The following is a 20562-nucleotide window of genomic DNA, read 5'->3' as shown; positions in this document are numbered from 1 at the left end:
CTACAGAAGTGATGCAGTGTTCTTTTCAGTGCTTTGTATTAGGAAGCACATAATGTTGATTGCCCCATTATTAGTGATATTAACTCTTATTGCTTGGTTTAGGTGGTGTCTACCAGATTTTGCCACCGTAGAGCTACTGTTTTTTTATCCTCGTTGTAATTAATACATAATTTGTAGAGAGATAATTTGAGTCTGTATAAATAGCCTGTTTTTTTGATCAAATTTTTACCTACTAATTTTAGCATCCATTGATGATTCTCTAACTCTAGCATTCTTTCTATGTTTATTTGTTGGCTCTGTATTGTAAGAAAGAGCCTTACCTTCTCTACCGTTTATTTATTTATTCATACATTTATACCAGTGGTTTTAATTTTATTCAATTATCTATCATTTATATCTATCTATCATCTATCTATCATCCATCTAATACCTCCAATTGTAATTGAATGCCACAGAGTTCATTCTATCCTTTCCCTTTCCGTGTTTGTAACTGCTTTCTCCAACAGTTAGAAAACTGGCTCCCATTATCCTCATGACATCTTTTTGTGTCCCCTTACTAACTTGTGTTACTATGTCAGGTGCAGATAGTAACTCAATTCTAGGGTGAAGGCCAATTTTCCAGAATTTACCATGTGAAAGGCCCTAATTCCTTTCTAGTACTTTTATGAAGCAGGAAGTGGATCTGACGATGCTATCACTGTGAGTCTAGCACTGCTTTGACTACTATGTGCCTTCATGATTTTAAAATTTGGGGACTGAGTATCAGGGGCCAGACTGGAGAACACATCTTGGTGAGCCAGCTATAGAAGGGAGTCATGTACAGTCAGATAGATATTCCTTAAAGGGAAACAGCTGGAGTCAGAAGACCAAAGGACTGATGACTTCCAACATCTTTTAGGGTCCCAACTTCTCCAAAGACGTATGCAGGAAAATCAGGCTGTATCTATCTCCCAGTCTCATGTTCTTTCCCATCATCTGGAACTGAGTGGCATACTCCTTGTACCTTCTAATACCTTGGCTATTTAGTTCCTTGCCATATAATCTCTAATCATCTTCTCTTCCATTTCACTTTGGCCATCCGCTACTATCATTATACCTTGGGGTTTGTCGTTATCTATAATTGCTACTGAAAATGCTTCACTTCCAAAATCATAGATTCAAACATCACACTCTCTGACTATAGCCTTCTCTTCTTTCAACTGTGCCTATATTTTACATTGGGTTTTCCTGTCTACTGACCTCTACTTTCTCCCATCCCACAAGCCCTTCTTTTATCTTCTTTCATGCCCACCTTAGATTTCATAGTTGACCGTTTGAACACATTCTTATTTCTGTCTTTTTGGACACACATAAAACTCATATTCAGGATGACCCTAACTCTTAACTTTCTTTGTGCCTGCATCTGAACAGCTGAGTATTATGGCAGAAAGTCATGTAACAAGGTATATTGTTTCCATCTTAAAATGTCCCTTAAAATTATCCTTTAAGTCCATTATAATACTTCATTAGTTAATTCACTTTCTACAACCTGTATTTCAGAGCTTCTCCATTTTTCTTAAAAGTCCAATGTTCTCTTCCTCTGTTTTTACTGTTACCATCCTGGTCCAAGCCACCATCATCACCCACAAGAGCTACGGCAATTGTCTGTTTTTTTTTTTTTTTTTTTTTTTAAAGAGAGAGTTTAGTTTTTAGAGCAGTTTTAGGTTCACAGAAAAATTGAGCCTCCCCCACTATCAACATCCTGAACCAGAGTGGTACATTTGTTATAATCCATGAGCACACATTGACACATCATTATCACTCAAAGTCCATAGCTTACATTAGGGTTCAGAGGGTAGTACATCCTATGCATTTTGACAAATGCATAATGATGTATCTACCATTATAGTAACATACAGAATAGTTTCAATGCCCTAAAAATCCTCTGTGCTCTGCCTATTCACACCTTCCTCCCCATAAACCCTGGCAACCACTGGCAATTGTCTTTACACATATCCACTTTTATCATTGTCAAATCTTTTCTCCACATTGCAATCTGAATCAAAATCAAACCTGATCTTGTCAGTTCTCTGCTTGAATCTCTTTAATTAGATTCCTATTGTTCTTCTCTTTGTGTGGAGATTTTAAATTACAGATTCAATTTCTTGAATAGATATTGGACTATTCAAACTTTCTATTTCTTCTTATACCTGTTTCAGTAAGTTATGTCTTAAAAGGAAGTTGTCCATTCCATACATGTTGTGGAACTTACTGGCATGAGGTTGTACATAATATGCTCATGCAATCTTTTAAGTAGCCTTAGGATCTGTAGTGATGCTCCCATTTTCATTTCTGATAATGACAATATGTGTTTTCTCTTTCTTGATCAGTTTTGCTGGAAGATTATCAATTTTATTAATCCTTTCCAGAAATCAACTTTTGGCTTTGTTGATTTTTCTCTATTGTATGTCTGCTTTCTATTTTATTGATTTGTATTCTGGTTATTTCTTTCCTTCTAGTTTCTTTGCTTTTAATTTGTTGTTCTTTTTCTAGTTTTTTGAGCTGGAAGTTTTTATAGTTGATTTTAACTGTTCTTAGTTTCCAATACAGTCACTTAAAGCTAGAAAACTTCCTTTAAGTACTGCTTCAGCTACATCCTGGAAGTTTTTCTTTTCTTTTAAAAAACTTTTATTATAGAAAATAACAGACACACACAAAATAAACAGAATGATATAAACAAACTCCATATGCCCGTCACCCAACTTCAACAATTATCAACATTCTACCATTATTATTTCATCTCTACCTCCACCCACTTCTCACATCTCTAACTTGGTTATTATTGTTGTTATTTTGCAGTTCTGTATTTCTGAGGTACAATTACATGCATTGAAATGCTCATATCATAGATATATAATTTTGATGAAGAGATATGCCCATATAATCTAGACTTCTATTATGATATAGAATAGGGGTCGGCAAAGTTTTTACATCCTGGCCTGTTTTTTACATCCTGGGAGCTAAGAATGTGTTTTACATTTTTTAAGGGTTGTAAAAAAAGAAAACAAAGATTATGCAACAGAAACTATACATGATCAGCAAAGCCTAAAATATTTACTATAGGTACAGAAGAGGATTGCTGACCCCTGATATAAAACATTTCTTTCTCTCAAGAAAGTTCCCTTGTGTTCATTAGTAAATTATTGCGTTCCCCCCCCGCCCCCAGCCAAAGAAAACCACTGTTCTGGGTTTTGGGTCTATCTTGCATTACTTTTGCTTATCCTATAACCTCATATAAGTGGAATCATACAGCATACTGACTGATTCATTCGTGTTATCATGTGTATAAATAGCTTGCTCTTTTCATTGCTGAGTAGTAGTCAATTGCATGAATATAACACAATGTAATTATCTATTTTCCTGCTGATGGGCATTTAGGCTGGTTCCAATTTTGGCTATTGTGAATAAAACTGATACGAATATGCTTTTTATGTCTTTTTATGGACACATATTTTAATTTCTCTTGGGTAAATACCTAAGAGTGGAATTTCTATGTTAAAATATAGTACATGTTTAACTTTATAAGACAGTATCAAACCTTTCCTAGTTTAATTTCCTACACGCAAGTTATGAGAGCTCCCTTTACATCATCACCAATGATGTAGTCTTGTCAGTCTTTTTGGTTTTAGTATTCTAGTGGGTTTCTATGGGTATCTCATTGTGTTTTTTAAATTTTAAAGTATGATAAAATGACAGAAATTACCATCTCTAAGTTTTGAGTATATTCACATTTTTTGGCAACAGATCGTCACAGCTTTTCTCTTGCAAAGCTGAAACTCTGTACCTATTAAACAAAACTCTCCTTTTCCCCACTCACCCTCAACGCTTGATAACCACCATTCTATTTTCTGCTTCTATGAATTTGACTACTTTAGATACCTCTTTTTGTCACTGGCTTATTTCACATAGTATAATGTCTCATTGTGTTTCAAAAAGACATTTTTTATTTACGTATAATTTGATGAATGAATTATCTGTTCAGTGAATTTTGATAATTGCATATATTGCATATATCTGTGTAACCACTCCCCAAAACAAGATACAGAATATGTCTATCACCCCAGAAAGTTCTCTTGTTTCCCTTCCCAGTCATTTCTTTTATCCCAGAGGCAATCATTGTTCTGATATCTATCATCATGAATTAATATTTTTTCTGTTCTTGGATTTTGTATAAGTGGAATGATAGACTATATACTCTTTTGTGCCTGACTTTCTTCTCTCAACATAGTATTTTTAAGATTAAATCCACGTTTTTGCAGGTATCAGTAGCAGTTCATTTTTTAAAATTTCTGAGTAGTATTTCATTTTATGAATATATCACAATTTGTTTATAATTTTCCTGTTGATGAACATTTGGCTGGGTTTCCAGTTTTTTGGAGTTATGAATAAGACAACTATAAATATTTGTTTAATTAAGAAAAAACACATAACATAAAATTTACCATCTTTATTTTTAAATGTACAATTCAGCAGTGTTAAATATACTTGCATTGTTGTTAAACACATCGCCAGAACTTTTTCAATTTGCAAATATAAAACTCTGTACCCATTAAATAGCAGCTCACTTTTTCCCCCTCCCCCTATTCTGGGTTAACCACCATTCTACTTTCTGTTTCCATGAATATGACTACTTTAGGCACCTTATATAAATGGAATAATATAGTATTTGTCTTTTTGTGACTGGCATATTTCACCTAGCATAATGTCTTCAAGGTTCATCCATGTGGTAAAGTGTGAATAGATTTCTTTCCTTTTAAAGGCTGACCAATATTCCATTTTATGTTATTCATTCATTTCTTGATGGACATTTGGGTTGCTATGAATATGGGTGTGCAGATATCTCTCTGAGATCCTGCTTTCAATTCTTTGGATATATACCCAGGAGTGGAATTTCTGGATCATATTGTAGTCCTATTTTTAATTTTTTGAGGAACCTCCATACTGTTTTCCATAGCAGTTGCATCATTTTACAATCCTACCAACAGTACACAAGAGTTCTAATTTCTCCACATCCTTGTCAACACTTGTTATTATCTGGTTATTTTTTTTAAATTTATAGTAACCACCCTAATGGGTGGGAGATGATATCATATTGTAATTTTGATTTGCACTTCTCTGATGATTAGTATGTTGAGTATTTCTTCATAGGCAACTATAAACATTTTTGTCCAAGTATTGATATTTTTGTGAACATATATTTTCACTTCTCTTCGGTAAATGCTTAAGAATAGACACTGAGTCATAGAGTAGATGTACGTATAACTTTATATGAAACATCCAAACAGGTCTCCAAATTGGTTACAACATTTTACACTCCTGTCAGCAATGTACAAAAGTTCCAGTTGCTTTAAATTCTCAGCAACATTTGTCTTTTTGATATTTGCCTTTCTACGGTGTATAAAATGTTATTGTGGTTTTAATTTGCATTTTCTTGATGACTAATGTTATTGAGCATCTTTTCATGTGTTTATAATTCATTTGTATATCTTCTTTTGTGAATTGTCTGTTCACATTTTTTCCCATTTAAAAAAATTGAGAGTTTTGCCTTTTAATTGTTGAAATGTAGACGTTCTTTATATAACCTTCCTTTGGTCAGATATATGTTTTACAATATTTTTTCTCAGTCTGTGGATTGTTTGTTTAATGGTTTTGATGAGCAAAATTTTTAATTTTGAGGAAATCCAATTTATGATTTTATTTTGTGGCTTGAAAATCTTTGCCAATTCCAAGATTTTAGATTTAGGATTATGATCCATTTTGAATTAGTTTTTGTGTATGGACTGAGATAGTGGTCATGGTTATTTTTTTTTTCCATAGCGATATCCAGTGTTCCAGTAACAATTATTTTAAAAAGCCTTTCCTTTCTCCACTTAATTAACTTTTCAACTTGGTGAAAAGTTGACTGACTATATATGTGTGGGTATATTTTTAGACTCTGTACTCTATTTCACTAACTCATTAGTGTACCCTACTGCCAATATCACACTATCTTGATTATCACAGCTCCAGAGTAACTCCTATAGTTAAGTGGTATAAGCTCCTGTAAATTGTTCTTTTTCAAGATTGTTTTGGATAGGGTAGTTTATTTTAATTTTCAATAAGTTCTTGAATAAACTTGTTCATTACTTCAATAAGGCCTTCTGGAATTTTTCATAGGAGGTTATATGAATTTATAAATCAATTTAGGGAAAATGGACATCTTAACAATACTGAACCTTCCAATCCATTAATGTGGTATAGATCTTCATTTATTTAAGTTTTCTTTAACTTTTCTCATCAATGTTTTGATGCTATTATACAATATTGAGTAGAAATGGTGAAGGAAGACATCCTTGTCTTGCTCTTGACTCTAGAGGAAAAGAATTTAATGTTTTACTCTTGGGTTTGATGTTACCTGAAGGTTTTTTCACACATGTCCCTTTGACTTCTGATTTTCTGTGAATTTTTTTTTAATCATGAAGAGGTTTTTGTATATTCTCTGACTGCCTGCATAAGTTTAGATTTTAGGAGTTTAATTATGATGTGTCTAGGTGTAGCTGTCTTCATCTTACCTGACCTCTCCAGTATTTATCACATTTTCCTGAAATTCCTTCTGGCATTTACCTCAATTCCCTGAAACTCTTCCTGTGGTGTTCATAATGTTGTTCTAAATAAGCCTTTCTCCACTTCTCTAGCCTCATTTCTAAGTCTTTATGCAGGATGTTCTTCCTTTTCCCATCTTTTAAATGTTGATATTCACCCCCCGCTTTTCTTTTTATTTTATATGCTTCCCTTGGGTTATCTCATTCACTCCCATTAATTTCATCTACCATTTACATGTTTACAATTCCCAAGTCTATTTATCTAGAACACACTATCTCCTTGGAATAGTTCCACCGTGATGTTCCACGGGCACCTCATTCTTAATGTGTCTCAAACTGAATTAATCAGCTGTCCCCATCACCCAAAATTTGCTTTCCCACTGTCTTAGGTCAGATTCTCTAAAAGCTGAGCCTGAGATGGAGATTCTTGTTCAAATTACTCATTGAGAGAATGCTCTGAAGAGAAAAGGAGTGAGGATGCAGGATAAGGCAGAAGTAAAAGCTCGGCAAGTATGTGATCTCAGCTTGAGACTAGCTTCAGTATGATTTTATGGGAGAAATACTGGAGCACAAGTTATACCATGAGTTCCACTTTGAGGTGAGAGAGTTGAACTTTTGTACCTTTCCCAGTCAGTCAATCATTAGCTGAGGTCTGTGGGTGGGCCCTAACCTTTCAAGTAAGATAGCTCCCCTTTGGCTTAGCCTCTAGGACAATTTTCCAGAGAATGGAGCCACTGTGAGTTACCAGCCAACATTTACAGCAGCTACAGGATGCACTGTAAAGGGGATGTAGGTGGGGCACCAACATATCCACTACTAAAACATCCCTGAATTTCTTATATTGATGTATATCACTGCCATCTTTCCAGGAATCCAAGTAGAAATCTAGAAGCAATAATGGAGCCCTTTTCTCTCTCATCCCCCATTAAAAAGTAATAATAATAGATAACAATTACTGAGTGACCGTAATATTAATTTCGAATTCTATAGCACGGTTCTCAAAGCTGCACAGGATGTGGCTCCTAACTCTCCAGCCTTTTATAAATTTATTTATTTATTTTTGGCTGCGTTGGCTCTTCGTTGCTGCACACGGGCTTTCTTTAGTTGTGTTGAGTGGGGGCTACTCTTTGTTGTGGTGTGCAGACTTCTCATTGCGGTGGCTTCTCTTGTTGCAGAGCACAGCCTCTAGGTGCACGGGTGTCAGTAGTTGTGGCACGTGGGCTCAGTAGTTGTGGTACATGGGCTCTAGAGCACAGGCTCAGTAGTTGTGGCTCACGGGCTTAGTTGCTCCGTGGCATGTGGAATCTTCCCGGACCAGGTCTCGAGCCCTTGTCTCCTGCATTGGCAGGCAGATTCTTAACCACTGCGCCACCAGGGAAGCCTATCTCTCCAGCCTTGTGTCTCATATTCTTTCCTTTGCACTGTGTTCTGGCCACCCTAAACCTGTTGCAATTTCCTCAGCATAACATGCTCTCACTCTCAACCCCTCCCACCATGTCACCTTCACATGGTCAGCTCTTACTTGCACTTCATGATGGTCTAGACATTAGCTCCTCCGGGAAGCCAGATCTCCCAGACTGAATTAGATACTTACCATCTGAACTCTACCAGCATCCCGTTCTCCCATAAGAAACCACTTCACAGGGAAATACAGCTGTCAGTTTGTCTGTCTATCACCCTTCTTTAAATGTGAGCTCTTTCAGGATATTGATTTCATTTTGTTTATCTCTATATCACTAGCATGCAGTCCAATGCCTTGGACATTGTTGAGACACACTAAATGCTTCTCACATTAGTGGAAAAAAATGAATGGATACAAAGGTAAAATGTAGTCAAAATTCGAAGTGTTTCTTCTGAAACAAATTTTGTAAGCTTTGGCCTGATGTTTATGTAAGCTATTTATTTTAATAGATGCTGCATAGATGAATATTCACGGAAAGACAATCTATTCCACCTCTTACTGTACTAACCTCTTTAGTATTCCTGGGTCACTGAGCTCCACTCCACAGTGTCCCTAAAGAATCAGGAAGAAGGCCCCAGCTCCAATTGAGACAGAACAGCTGTGACTCTCTTCTCTCCCTCTGTTTCCAGATGAAGGACCTACGTCATGAGAATATTAACCCTTTAGTGGGCTTCTTCTATGATTCGGGGATGTTTGCCATTGTGACAGAATTCTGTTCCCGAAGGAGCCTGGAAGACATACTGACAAATCAGGATGTGAAACTAGATTGGATGTTTAAATCATCACTCCTGCTGGATCTCATCAAGGTTAATGGAAAGACTGAAAATCCAAGATGTTCCCTGTAGATTAGAACTTCAATATTTTCGGATGTTTCACTTTCCTTGGATCATTGTGATGCTCTCACTCCTCCACCTTCCTTCCCTGCGTCTGCCCTCACTTCTTCTCATAGCCCTTTTGTCCATATCTGTTATAAGGTCCTGATACAGAAAGAATTTGCTTGCTCCTCACCTGCTCCCCTGTTTGAGGGCCAGATTTGTCTTTACTTCCTATAGCTATTGAGCACTCTTCTGCCTTAAGCAATCCTTTCTTCCATCCCATTTCTCTGCCTTCTGGATGTGGGAAAGTGCTCATTCCCAGGCTCTTTGGTTCTGCTTAGCCCCATCTCCTGGCTTTCACGTTCTAAAAGGTGGTTCAGTCTAGAACTAGGTGATGGGTCTTTGCATAGGTCTATACTATAGGTATAGATGTGGAACTCAGCATGACCAGAAAGCCAAAAGACTATCGGTTCTACCAGGCAGCACCTCCATTCTCAGAGGCAAGGACTATTTACAGCCAACGGGGTTCACAGATGGGTCCATGGATGGGCTTCAGTGGAGTCTATGAACTCCCTAGAGTGATATGAAAATTGTGTCTGTGTGCACTTGTAGTGGGCTGATTTGGATAGCCAATAGTCATTGAGCTTCCTGTATATTAATCACAGTCTTGACCCTTGTATTGTGGCCTAACTCTTTTCAAGGTAGCTTTATAGACATTATCTCATTCCAATTTTCTATAAAAGAAGTGTGATTATCCTCCTTTGACAGAGGCTCAGAGAAACTAAATGAGGTTTTTGTTATATAGTGTCTACCACACATAGTAGATACTCAATAAACATTTACCAGCTGTCTATTAAGTGGCAGAGCTAATAATAGAATCTAAATCTCTTAATTCCTATTCTAATACTCTTTCCACTCACTCTGTAAGCAAAGTCCCGTGAGTTAAGGGAGAGTCCTCTAAATGAGTTCTCTCAGACCCGTGATGAATGAAACCCAAGCATTAGACACCTAGGGAGAAATCTCCCCCACTATAGACTCTGCTTGGAAGTACTGGGGACTACAGAATTTCCTAGGGTGCAAGATGTAAAGCATACAAATACAAAGGGGTGTCAGGTGGCAAAATAGAGCCAGATACTTAAAAGGACTCAGCATAAACAGTCCCGAGATGACTGCACTAGAAAATGGATGTATTTATATGTGAATGATTAAACCCATCTGGTAAAGTCCTGGTAGATCGCATTTGAATGTCATATAAGGTTGCCAAGCAAACTGTAGCAGTCAGTATCAGCTTTCTTGCTTTCAGCTTTCTTTTTTATTGTCTATTTTTAATTAAAAATATATAAAAAATAAATTGTATATATTTTATATAATTTTAATATATTTTATATAAATTATAAAAATAAGACATTTCTAATTATAAAAATAATGCATTCAATTAAATTTAGAAATCAAGTGATATAAATATATTGGGAAAATACTGACAATTACTCAATCCTCCTTCATATCTTCCCCCCAAATTAATCACTGTTGACAGTTTGGTGATTAGCCTTGCAATTCATTTTTCGTGTATTTACATACATTATAGATTTTGTTTGTTGTTTAAAATACATACTGTCACATAGTTCTGCAACTCACTCCTTTTCACTTACTTTATGGCTTAGATATGGTCCCCTATCAGTACATACAAATTGATCTTACTATTTTTAATTGTTGCAGAATATTCCATAGGTTGGATGTACCACAATTTGGACGTCCCTTCTTGATATTTATTATACATCCAATTATATAATATAAAGCAGAGCTGCAAGGAGCATTCTTGTGTATGTGCACATGTGCAAGCATTTCTTTGGAGAAGTAGAATCCCTAGGTCACAGGGTACGCATACTTTCAATTTTGATAGCGATTTCCAAATCACCCACCCAAAAGGCTGTACCAGTTTCCATTCCTGCCAGTAGTAGATGAGAGTTTGGCTAGACCTTTTGGGGGAAAATCAGAATCTTCAAATTCTTGGCAATTATATATGTATAGATCTATCTGTGTTTGAAATGTCAATAAATCTTCCAATAACACACAGTTCTTTATGCCCACAAGATATGATTCTTCATCAAAACGTAAAATTTTAGCGCTAGAAGGGACCTGGAAACGATTCTTGTTGTCAAAGTTTTGCTTTGCCTGCGTGTAAGAGAAAAAGGCTGAATTCTAGATCATAATAGCTCATGCCATTAACAGTCTCAGAAAGTGGCTCTAAAAGCCCCAAATAGTTAAATAAGTTGCTAAATAAATCCTGTTTGTATCATCTGCAGGGCATGAAGTACTTACATCACAGAGAGTTTGCTCATGGGAGGCTGAAGTCTCGGAACTGTGTGGTAGATGGGCGTTTTGTACTCAAAGTGACAGATTATGGCTTTAATGACATCTTGGAAACGCTAAGACTCTCCCAAGAGGAACCTTCTGCGGAAGGTAAGCGATGTATTGTACCCTTCTGATGCACACAAGGTAACTCCAAAGTTCAAATGAGAACATGCCCTGAATTAAAGCCTCAGGCTGATTCAACTCCCCACTTTTGTTGAAAAGCAGCCTCATTTCCAAGCCAAAGGAGTTGAATGAAGTCTGCAGGCTGTAATCTCAGCGCAGCCAAGCCTTCTGAACAAAGCCAGTGCAATAATGTTGAGTTCCTGCTGTGGCAGGATTAGGTTATATTGTGTGGAGACCCCAGGTGTCCCTGGAGGAACTTGCTGAGCGCTAGGCACACAGTAGGTGCTCAATAAATACTTGTCAGATTGAATGGAAGGTAATTTGGTAGCTGGACTCCCACAAAGCCCATTCTGGAATGGGATGTCACTAGAGCCTACCCTCACTGTCTCTGTCAGAGAGAAAGAAGCAAGGGGGGGGGCGGTCGGCAGCAAGTAAATGCTCTGTGGGTTGTGTGGGATGGCTTCAGACCGAACTATGGCCTTCTAGTAAATCAGTAGGCATGCCTGTAATGTCCACTTTGTGTTTTTGTCTTCTATTTAGTGCACGTGTGGCAACACCAAACAATGCCTGTAGAGGTCATAACAGATCAAAGAAATAGAAACCTGAGATGGGACTTGGGAGTCGGTGATTGAGAACTATGAGGGAATGAATTGATGGAAGGGAGGGAGGAAGAGAGAGAAAGAGTAAGGAGAGAAAATGAATAGGGTTAAATACATATAGGAAATTTGCACATTAAAAGTTTTAACTGGTATTGCAAGGGGGAAGAAGAGAAATAATGACACAAAAACACAGAGAAACAGACAACCCAGGAGAGACACAGAGAGGGAGAGAGGCAAAATGCCAACATATACTCATATTCTTAAAATGATCTTTGGTGTTATAAGCTTTAAAATTGCTGACTTTATAGGAGAAATGAAGAATGCAGGACACAGAGAGACACACGCACGGATAGAGACACAGTCCAGTCATCAGTGGCATCATCTTTGAGCTTTACAAAGCTAGTGGAATACGAAATTTTAGGGAGTCATCCGGTCCAACTTGCTCATTTAACAGATGAGACACCTGAGTCTCAAGATTTGCCCAAATCGTGCAGCCACTTAGCAGCAAGCAGTTCCAGGAATTCAGTTCAGATCTTCTGAAGACTAGCTCCTACACCCAGCTAAATTAAAACATTTAATAACAATTTCCTCATTCTCTGCCCATCCATGCTTTGAAGGACTTGAAGCTCCTGGTAATCACAATAGGAACATGTGTTATTGTCTTCCTCTGTGTCTCTGTTTGTCTCTGTCTCTCTCTTCGTCTGTTTCTCTCTGTGGGCCTGTTCTTGTTGACGACTTAGTTGTATGGTTATTATTTGGCTAATCCCAATTTGAAAGCTTGGAGTAGTTGCCTGGTGTTAGTGCTAGGATGTTGGGACGACCGCTGGAGAGTGGGAAGTACTTAGCTTCCTGTCAAAGTTACTCATCTATAAAAGATAAAACACAATGTCCAGCTTCCCAGAATTCCATTGAATTCATAGGTTGGCTACTTTCGAACTTAAGAAACTCTGGTTTTAGAGTGAGGAAAGCTAGCTGCAGTGCGTGTTTTTTATTTTTATTTATTTATTTAAAAAATTTTTTATTATTATTCTTTTTTTGCGGTATGTGGGCCTCTCACTGTTGTGGCCCCTCCCGTTGCGGAGCACAGGCTCCGGACGCGCAGGCTCAACGGCCATGGCTCACGGGCCCAGCCGCTCCGCGGCATGTGGGATCTTCCTGGACCGGGACACGAACCCGTGTCCCCTGCATTGGCAGGCGGACTCTCAACCACTGCGCCACCAGGGAAGCCCTATTTTTATTTTTATTTTATTTTATTTTATTTTTGGTGGACTATGTCTGTCTCTTTCCCTGTTTCTCCCTCTTAATGTTTCATTCCATTCTCCAAATTGCAAGGGCAATCTGGATGCTCAATCCATTCTTTGCACACTGCAGCCAGAGGGAGTTTCCTAAACTGCAAATCTGATCATGTTACAACGGTGCCAGAATTCATTGAATGGCTTCCCATTGCTCTTAGGATAAAGTTCAAACTCTCTTACGTGGCTTACAAGCCCTTCATGGTCTGGGCCGTGAGGACCTCTTGTGCTTAACCACTCCCTCCTCTGTCTCTATGCTCCAGCAATGCTGACTGCCTTCCAGTTGTTTATTTGCACCAGGCTCTCTCTTACTTCCAGAACTTCACACATGCTGTGCCCATTGCTTGGGACACTCTTCCCTTCCTACTCTGTTACCCACTCATCTGAGCCTGGCTAGATTCTCCTCCTCCCACAGGGCTCAACTTAAATACCACTGATTCAAGAGACTTTCCATGACCCCTTAGGCTTGGCTAAATTCTCCTCTTTATGATCCTTTAAGGCTTTGAACTTTGTTGTAATACCACATTTTGTTGGTATTACATGTTTAATTAGCTGTCTTCTCTCCCTCCCCAAACTGTAAGTTTTGTGAAGGTGAGAAACAGGTTTGCCTCCCTCAGTGCCTTTCACGATACTTGGTGGAGAAAATGTTTGTTGAATCAATGAATGGATGAAATAAAATAAAATAAAGAAATTTGAGGCTCCCTACCTTAGACGACAGGGCTAATAGAATCTTATAATTGGAAGGCCCTTGGAGATCATCTGGCTCAATTTCCATTTTATGGATGGGGAAACTGAGGTTCAGAAAGGTGAGCTGATTAGTGACCAGGTTGAGATTGTGAACCCAGGTCTCTTGACTTCCGCCATGTGTTCTCTTGTACCACACCACACTGGCTCTCCAAGGTTGATTTTATCACCATAGCAGAGCTCAAGAGTTAGTAGTAGCTCCAGCAAACACAAAACAAGCCAAAGTGATTTTTCTAGTTTTTTTTTTTTTTTTCCTGAGAGTTCAAGTCTAATGGTAGGTAGTGGCTCTTACTTGGCTCTGGAGTGGGAATGGGAAATGGGGGCAGGTTGTAAGTGTATTCATTACTGCCCACTCTCAATTACATAAGTATAGTGCAGATAAAGCCTCATTTTAGCCATTAACAACATACATGTAAGTGCTCTCTGAAAATACTATTTGGTAGTGATTGTATTTAATAACCCAGCTTTTTACCAGAGAGTCATGTCCTCTTTTCCCTTCTTGTGCTTTTTTTTCCCTTCTTGTGCTTTTAAACGTGCAGGGAGAGAGGATGCCAGGAAGAAGCAGCTGCATACCATTTTCCCTCCCCCCAAAACCGTATGCCTGAAATCCCATGGTCAGAAATGTATTCCTTTGACTAAAGTGTTATTCAATCTTTTTGGCTTTATTTGCAAATATCAGTTCTCCTAGGTGAGGAGATAGAAGGACAAAACCACTATAGTGAGCGTATCAGAGACTCACAGGGGTGGTGCAGCAGGCGAGTTGGGGGACAAAGGCTGGGGACACCTGGAGGGCAAAGAGAGATGAGTATGTGACTCGGGGTGAGGCTAGAATTCCCTGTTCCACCATTTTGATCAGAGTTGGCTCAAAGTAAGAATTTCCAGGGTGAGTTTCTCTTTCCTGGGTTTCACTAACAAACCAAAATCATCTCTGACCTTTTATCCTCCTTCTTGCTTCATAGGACCTTGTCCTTTGGGCTCCCTTCTCAATACCCCAAATTTGACAAGATGAAAAGTTAGCCAGCGCTTTCCCCATGCCACCTTCACCCTCAGGAGGCACTCTTTTCCAGCCTCCCTATCTGGACATCAACCTGCTGTTTACTCCACCTCTCTCCCCTCGGAAGAGCATATTGAGCCTATCCCCAGCCCTGTCCCTTCCCTGTCCATTGTAGCCTACCTATGTATCTCGTTCCCCATCCTGCTGCTGTCGCCCCTGCCCCCATTCAGGCCCCTTTCACCTCGCCTCTGGCTCTTACTGTAATAGCTTCCTAGCCGGTCTCCCTGATTCCAGCCTCTCTCCTTCTTCAATCCAGTTTGTGCAGGTTGCCAGATTAATCTTCCCGAACACGGCTTTCATCAAATCCCTCTCCAGCTCCAGCACCCCTACTGCCTTTTGTATTCGCTCCAAATGCCTTCATTTGGCTCTCAGGGCCTCTCACCTTCTGCCCTCATTCTTCCAGCCACCCTCCCTCCCCCACTTCATCAACCCCATTTCTCATTTCTCATTATTCCTTAACAGAGCCCTTCTCTTCAGCCAAGCTAATCTGCTTACCAGCACCCCCATCCGCAATTTGCTCCTTTCTACCTCTTGTTCTTTTGCACATACTGTTCTTTCTCCCTGCAAAGCCCTTACCCTGTCGTCGGCTCTAGGAAACTGCATCCTTGACCTTCTTAACAAGCTCCTTTAACTTTTCCGGGAAGCCTTCCTGGATTAACTTGATCAGCTCAGTTTTTTTTATTAGCTTGAACCTCATGGAATTGCCAATATTGAACCATTTTTGACCTACAGAAATGGAATTTCATATGTTTCAATATGAAGCATTCCCTCCAATTTTTTTGACTACTCAATTTATATTATTAACTGGTATTTCTTTATATATTGCTTAAGGGGCCCTCGCCCCAAATTTCTGAGTCTCTGCCATAACTCTCTGAAAGCAGAGATAATATCTTTTTTTCCCTGTTCGGGTCTGAAGTGCAGCAGAGCACACAGTGGGTTCTCAGTAGTGGCTTTTAATAGATTCATTTCCTTACACTATATAGTGGCCCTCATCACTATCTCTGTTGTACTGCAGTTAGGGGTACACGTGTGTGTCTTGCCCACTGGTCTGTGAACTCTGCAAGGGCAAAGGCAAGGTCTAATTCATCTCTGGCACTGCCCCTGTCCCTAGCACAGTGCCTGGTACATAGTAAATCCTCAATAAATATTTGCAGAACTGAGTTGAAGGAATTGCTGCACCCTTTTGCTCTGCAAGGAACAGAGGAGACTTGGGGATCCTCTAATCCTCTTAGATAAGACCTGGAGAAAGCAACTTATGACTCCTCGAGCCCCAGCACAGTCAAATTATCAGACACATATAGATCTCAGCACACAGCAAATCCATGGCAACCAGTCGGGCAGGGCACTCGCCTTTCCCTGGAAGCCTGCCAACTGCTACTTGCAGGCTCAAGAGAGCAAGAAAGTCAGCACCAGATAGTTTTTTTATTTCGAGCTTCTCTGCCCTTCCCCACACCTCCGCTGTGTCTGCCTACGTGGTCCTGGTGTGGGGAAAGTAGTATGCTTTCTCTGAGAGTAATTCCTTAGATTCATAAATGCAGACTCCAGGGGGAGGGGGGGCGCGGAGGCACTAGCATGCCAGTCTGTCTTAATACCAATATAAAGCAGTCAATGAAACAGCACCCTTGGAGCCCTCGAGGGCATTGCAGATGCTGTCAGTTAATCCGCCCTGTATTCATTACACAATGCTTTCTTTTCAGAGTTGCTGTGGATGGCCCCTGAACTGTTGAGAGCCCCGAGGGGCAGCAGGTTACGTTCTTTTGCAGGAGACGTCTATAGCTTTGCCATCATCATGCAAGAAGTGATGGTCCGGGGCACCCCATTCTGCATGATGGATCTGCCTGCCAAAGGTAAGCGGGAGGTGAGAAAAGGGTACCAGGAGCCCACCATGACCCAGATCATCAGGCCAACCCAGGCTGCTGCGATTTGCCAGAAGAGTGAACACGATTCCGTGTTTGTGCTAACTGCCCACTGGTCTGCAAGCAGCCCTTGTTGTGTGTAGGTGGGACTTGGAGCCAGACAGCTTTAGGCATTTGGAAGAAATAACCCTCACCCAAGAAGCTGGTCCTTTTCCAAACCGTGACATAAGCCAAGGGCCTACAGGACTTACATTAGTCCTTTTTTTTAGCAGTCCCCTACTACTCCTTTGAGACACCCCCTGCCAGACATTTCAGTGCCCCCTCGGTGATGCTCCTGGATGTCAAAAGTCCTCCCATTCTTTCCCTGTGACATGCCATAGTCTTTCATCCTTATCTCCCATCAGAATCTTCGGCTACCAGGCAAAATTTGAGGGGAAGCGGGATGTTTACGTATTCGAAAAGTATGAAATCACTAGATGTTTACTAATTACAAATGGAAAAAGAGTAAGTTTATTAGTGGAGGATCCTGCAGACACCACCTTAACCAAGTGATCAAGGTACATCGACATCATGTACCCCTGCCATGATGCACTGAAAGGGGCTCAATGCCACCCTCGTGGTATTCTTGCCCCAAAATGCATAACCTCAATCTAACCATGAGAAAACATCCGACACACCCCAGCTGAGAGGCATTCTGCAAAATAACTGGCCAGTACTCATCAAAAGTGTCAAAGTCCTGAAAGACAGGGAAGGAATGAGGAACCATCACAGATTGGAGGAGACTGAGACATAACAATTAAGTACGATATGGGATCTTGAATTAGATTGTGAAACAGAAAAAGGACATTAGGGGGAAATTGATGAAATTCAAATAAAGACTCTAGATTAGTAATAGTATTGTACCAATATTAACTTCCTTTGTACTGCAGTTTTATAAGTTGCTAACATTCGGGGACATCCCTGGTGGTCCAGTGGTTAAGACTCCACGCTTCCACTGCAGGGGGGCGCGGGTTCAGTCCCTGGTCGGGGAATTAAGATCCCACATGCCACATGGCATGGCCAAAAAAGAAGAAAAAAATTTGCTAACATTAGGGAGAAACCGAGTGAAGGATATATAGGCAATTATTGTACTATTTTTACAACTTTTCTGGAAGTCTAAATTTATTTCAAAATAAAAGATTTAAAAACTGCAAAATCAAACCAAACCAAACCTAAAATACTTAGTTGTCTCTTGCCCCACTCGGAGTTTTAGTTCACTCCTCTACTTAGAACCCCCCAACAGTTCCTCATCACAAGTTAAATGAAGCCCAGTCTCCTCACATGCGGTACAAGGCCCTTTACAATCTGGTCCCTAGCCACTTCTCTAGGCTTATCTTCTGTCACTCCCCATACTCCAGCTAAGCCACGTGACTGGCAGTGCCCTGAAATCACTGCCTCCCACCTCTGTGCCTCCACGCATGTTGCCCCTACCTTCTCCCCACCTTGCCTCATCCAACTCATGTCACCTCCACTGGGAAACCTTCTCTGACCTTTTCAGTGTGGGTCAGGTGTCCCCTCTGTGTTCTCCTGTGCATATATCTGCTAGAGCACTTATATTGCTGGTCATTGTTTATCCTCCCAATTGAACTGTGAGCTCCTCGAGGACATAAATCGTGCTGGGCCTAAGCGGAGAGGTGACCTATTTCACGCGTTGGTGTTCTCAGAAAGGGACTCCCTCTACCAGAGAGTTGGATGGGGCGGTTGCACTCCAAGGGGTCGACGTCCATGGAATCTATTGCACTGGGGGCAGGGTGAGAGATGTGATGGAGAAACCATTACTGGTACGGGCCAACCTGGGTTAACAGAGCAGAAGGTGTGGTGTCACAAGGAGCTGAGAAGTCAGAGGCAACGACTGAAATTCTTTCATGGAGGCAAGGGGACACTTATAATGGTATAAAGCAGTGCTGTTGGAGTGTTACAGCCAAGGCAGGGGTGGGAAAGGCACACTGGTGGTGCAAGCAAGGTTTGGTTCATGATGAGGATGTTAAAGTCAGGGGTGTGGAGAGGGGACTAGGGGTAAGAAATGAGCTGAAGCAACTATACACCAGTAAAAATTAATAAATAATAAAGCTATTCCGAGAAATGTGGAACATTAAATTTGAAAATGGAAGCTCCAACATAGTCGGGGCTTGGATTTTATCCTGTGGGTAATAAAAATCCATGAAGAGATGTTAAGCAAAAAAGTGACACGGCCAAATCCATGTTTTCAGGATGGTTTGTTGAAGGCAAGGCTGGAAGCAGAGAGACCATGCAAAGTGCTCAGCCCATAGTCTGATACACAGTTAATGTTCCACTGAAAGTGGGGTTCAAGTACCGGCAGCCAGAAGGATCCCATTGAGGCCCTGAACTATTTACTGGAGTTTTTTTTTTTAATTTATTTTTTATTTATTTATTTTTGGCTGTGTTGGGTCTTCATTGCTGTGCGCGGGCTTTCTCTAGTCGCGGCGAGCGGGGGCTACTCTTCGTTGCGGTGCGCGGGCTTCTCCTTGTGGTGCGTGGGCTTCTCCTTGCGGTGCACGGGCTTCTCCTTGCCGTGGCTTCTCTTGTTGCAGAGCACGGGCTCTAGGCACACAGGCTTCAGTAGTTGTGGCACGTGGGCTTAGTTGCTCCACGGAATGTGGGATCTTCCCGGACCAGGGATCGAACCCATGTGCCCTGTGTTGGCAGGTGGATTCTTAACCACTGCACCACCAGGGAAGTCCCTTTACTGGAGTTCTTAATTCCCTTACCTTAGGGGCCAGGCAGGACCCATAGCCTGGAACTGGGCTGGGCCTGGGCCTTCAGCGGGGGCTAATTGGGTCTACTGTAGAGATTGAGAGGCTTAGATGATTTGGGGGTGGGTGAAAGGAGCCAGATCATTGAAACAATGGATAAACAACAAGGTCCTAATATATAGCACCAGGAACTATATTAAATATCCTGTAATAAACCATAATTAAAAAGAATATGAAAAAGAATATATATATGTGTATATATATATATGTATACACACAGACGTACATATATATATAAACTGAATCATTTTGCCATACACCAGAAATTAACACATTGTAAATCAACTATACTTCAATGAAAACATAAATAATACCTAGCAGAAGCAGAATAAAGCTGTGCTTAAATGATACCAATAGCTCAATTGATTAGTTTCTCAGTCCTTCCTCAATTGATTGATGTAGCCTTTGTTCAGGTACAATTTATATTCAGGCCACCTAAGGAGAAAGCAAAAGACATTGCCTTTTTGTAATTTCTCCTGACCAACCCTATTCTTGGCTAAAACTCAATTATCTTTGCCAAAGCTTGGTGCTTTCCCCACAATCTGTAGACCTTTTTCTTCTTGCTTCTGGACAGAAATCATAGAAAGACTTAAGAAGCCTCCTCCTGTCTACAGACCAGTGGTTCCTCCTGAGCACGCCCCTCCTGAATGTCTCCAGCTGATGAAGCAGTGCTGGGCTGAGGCTGCAGAACAGCGACCAACTTTCGATGAAATATTTAACCAGGTAAGGACTCCGTGAATCTTAACACTCACAGCCCAGAAGCCATACTGAAACCGGCCTACCTAAAATGAACTCCGTGGGTTGTCATCACACTGTGGAACCTCTTGCAAGA

The 20562-nt window shown here is 40.3% G+C and overlaps 1 protein-coding gene across 1 annotated transcript in view; it reads left to right on the top strand.

Annotated features, from left to right (window-relative positions):
* The window catches only part of GUCY2F (guanylate cyclase 2F, retinal), a 96264-nt gene that overhangs the window by 56635 nt on the left and 19067 nt on the right, over window positions 1–20562 (top strand). Inside the window, exons 9-12 of the mRNA XM_032618956.1 lie at window positions 8712–8888; window positions 11201–11357; window positions 16759–16908; window positions 20305–20453. Of these exons, the coding sequence (XP_032474847.1) occupies window positions 8712–8888; window positions 11201–11357; window positions 16759–16908; window positions 20305–20453 (633 nt within the window). The remainder of the gene's footprint in view (window positions 1–8711; window positions 8889–11200; window positions 11358–16758; window positions 16909–20304; window positions 20454–20562) is intronic.

The sequence above is a fragment of the Phocoena sinus genome, chromosome X, assembly GCF_008692025.1.
Source record: "Phocoena sinus isolate mPhoSin1 chromosome X, mPhoSin1.pri, whole genome shotgun sequence".
Taxonomy (NCBI): domain Eukaryota; kingdom Metazoa; phylum Chordata; class Mammalia; order Artiodactyla; family Phocoenidae; genus Phocoena; species Phocoena sinus.
Note: the sequence above shows the minus strand (reverse complement) of the source record. Positions and strands in the feature narration are given on the sequence as shown.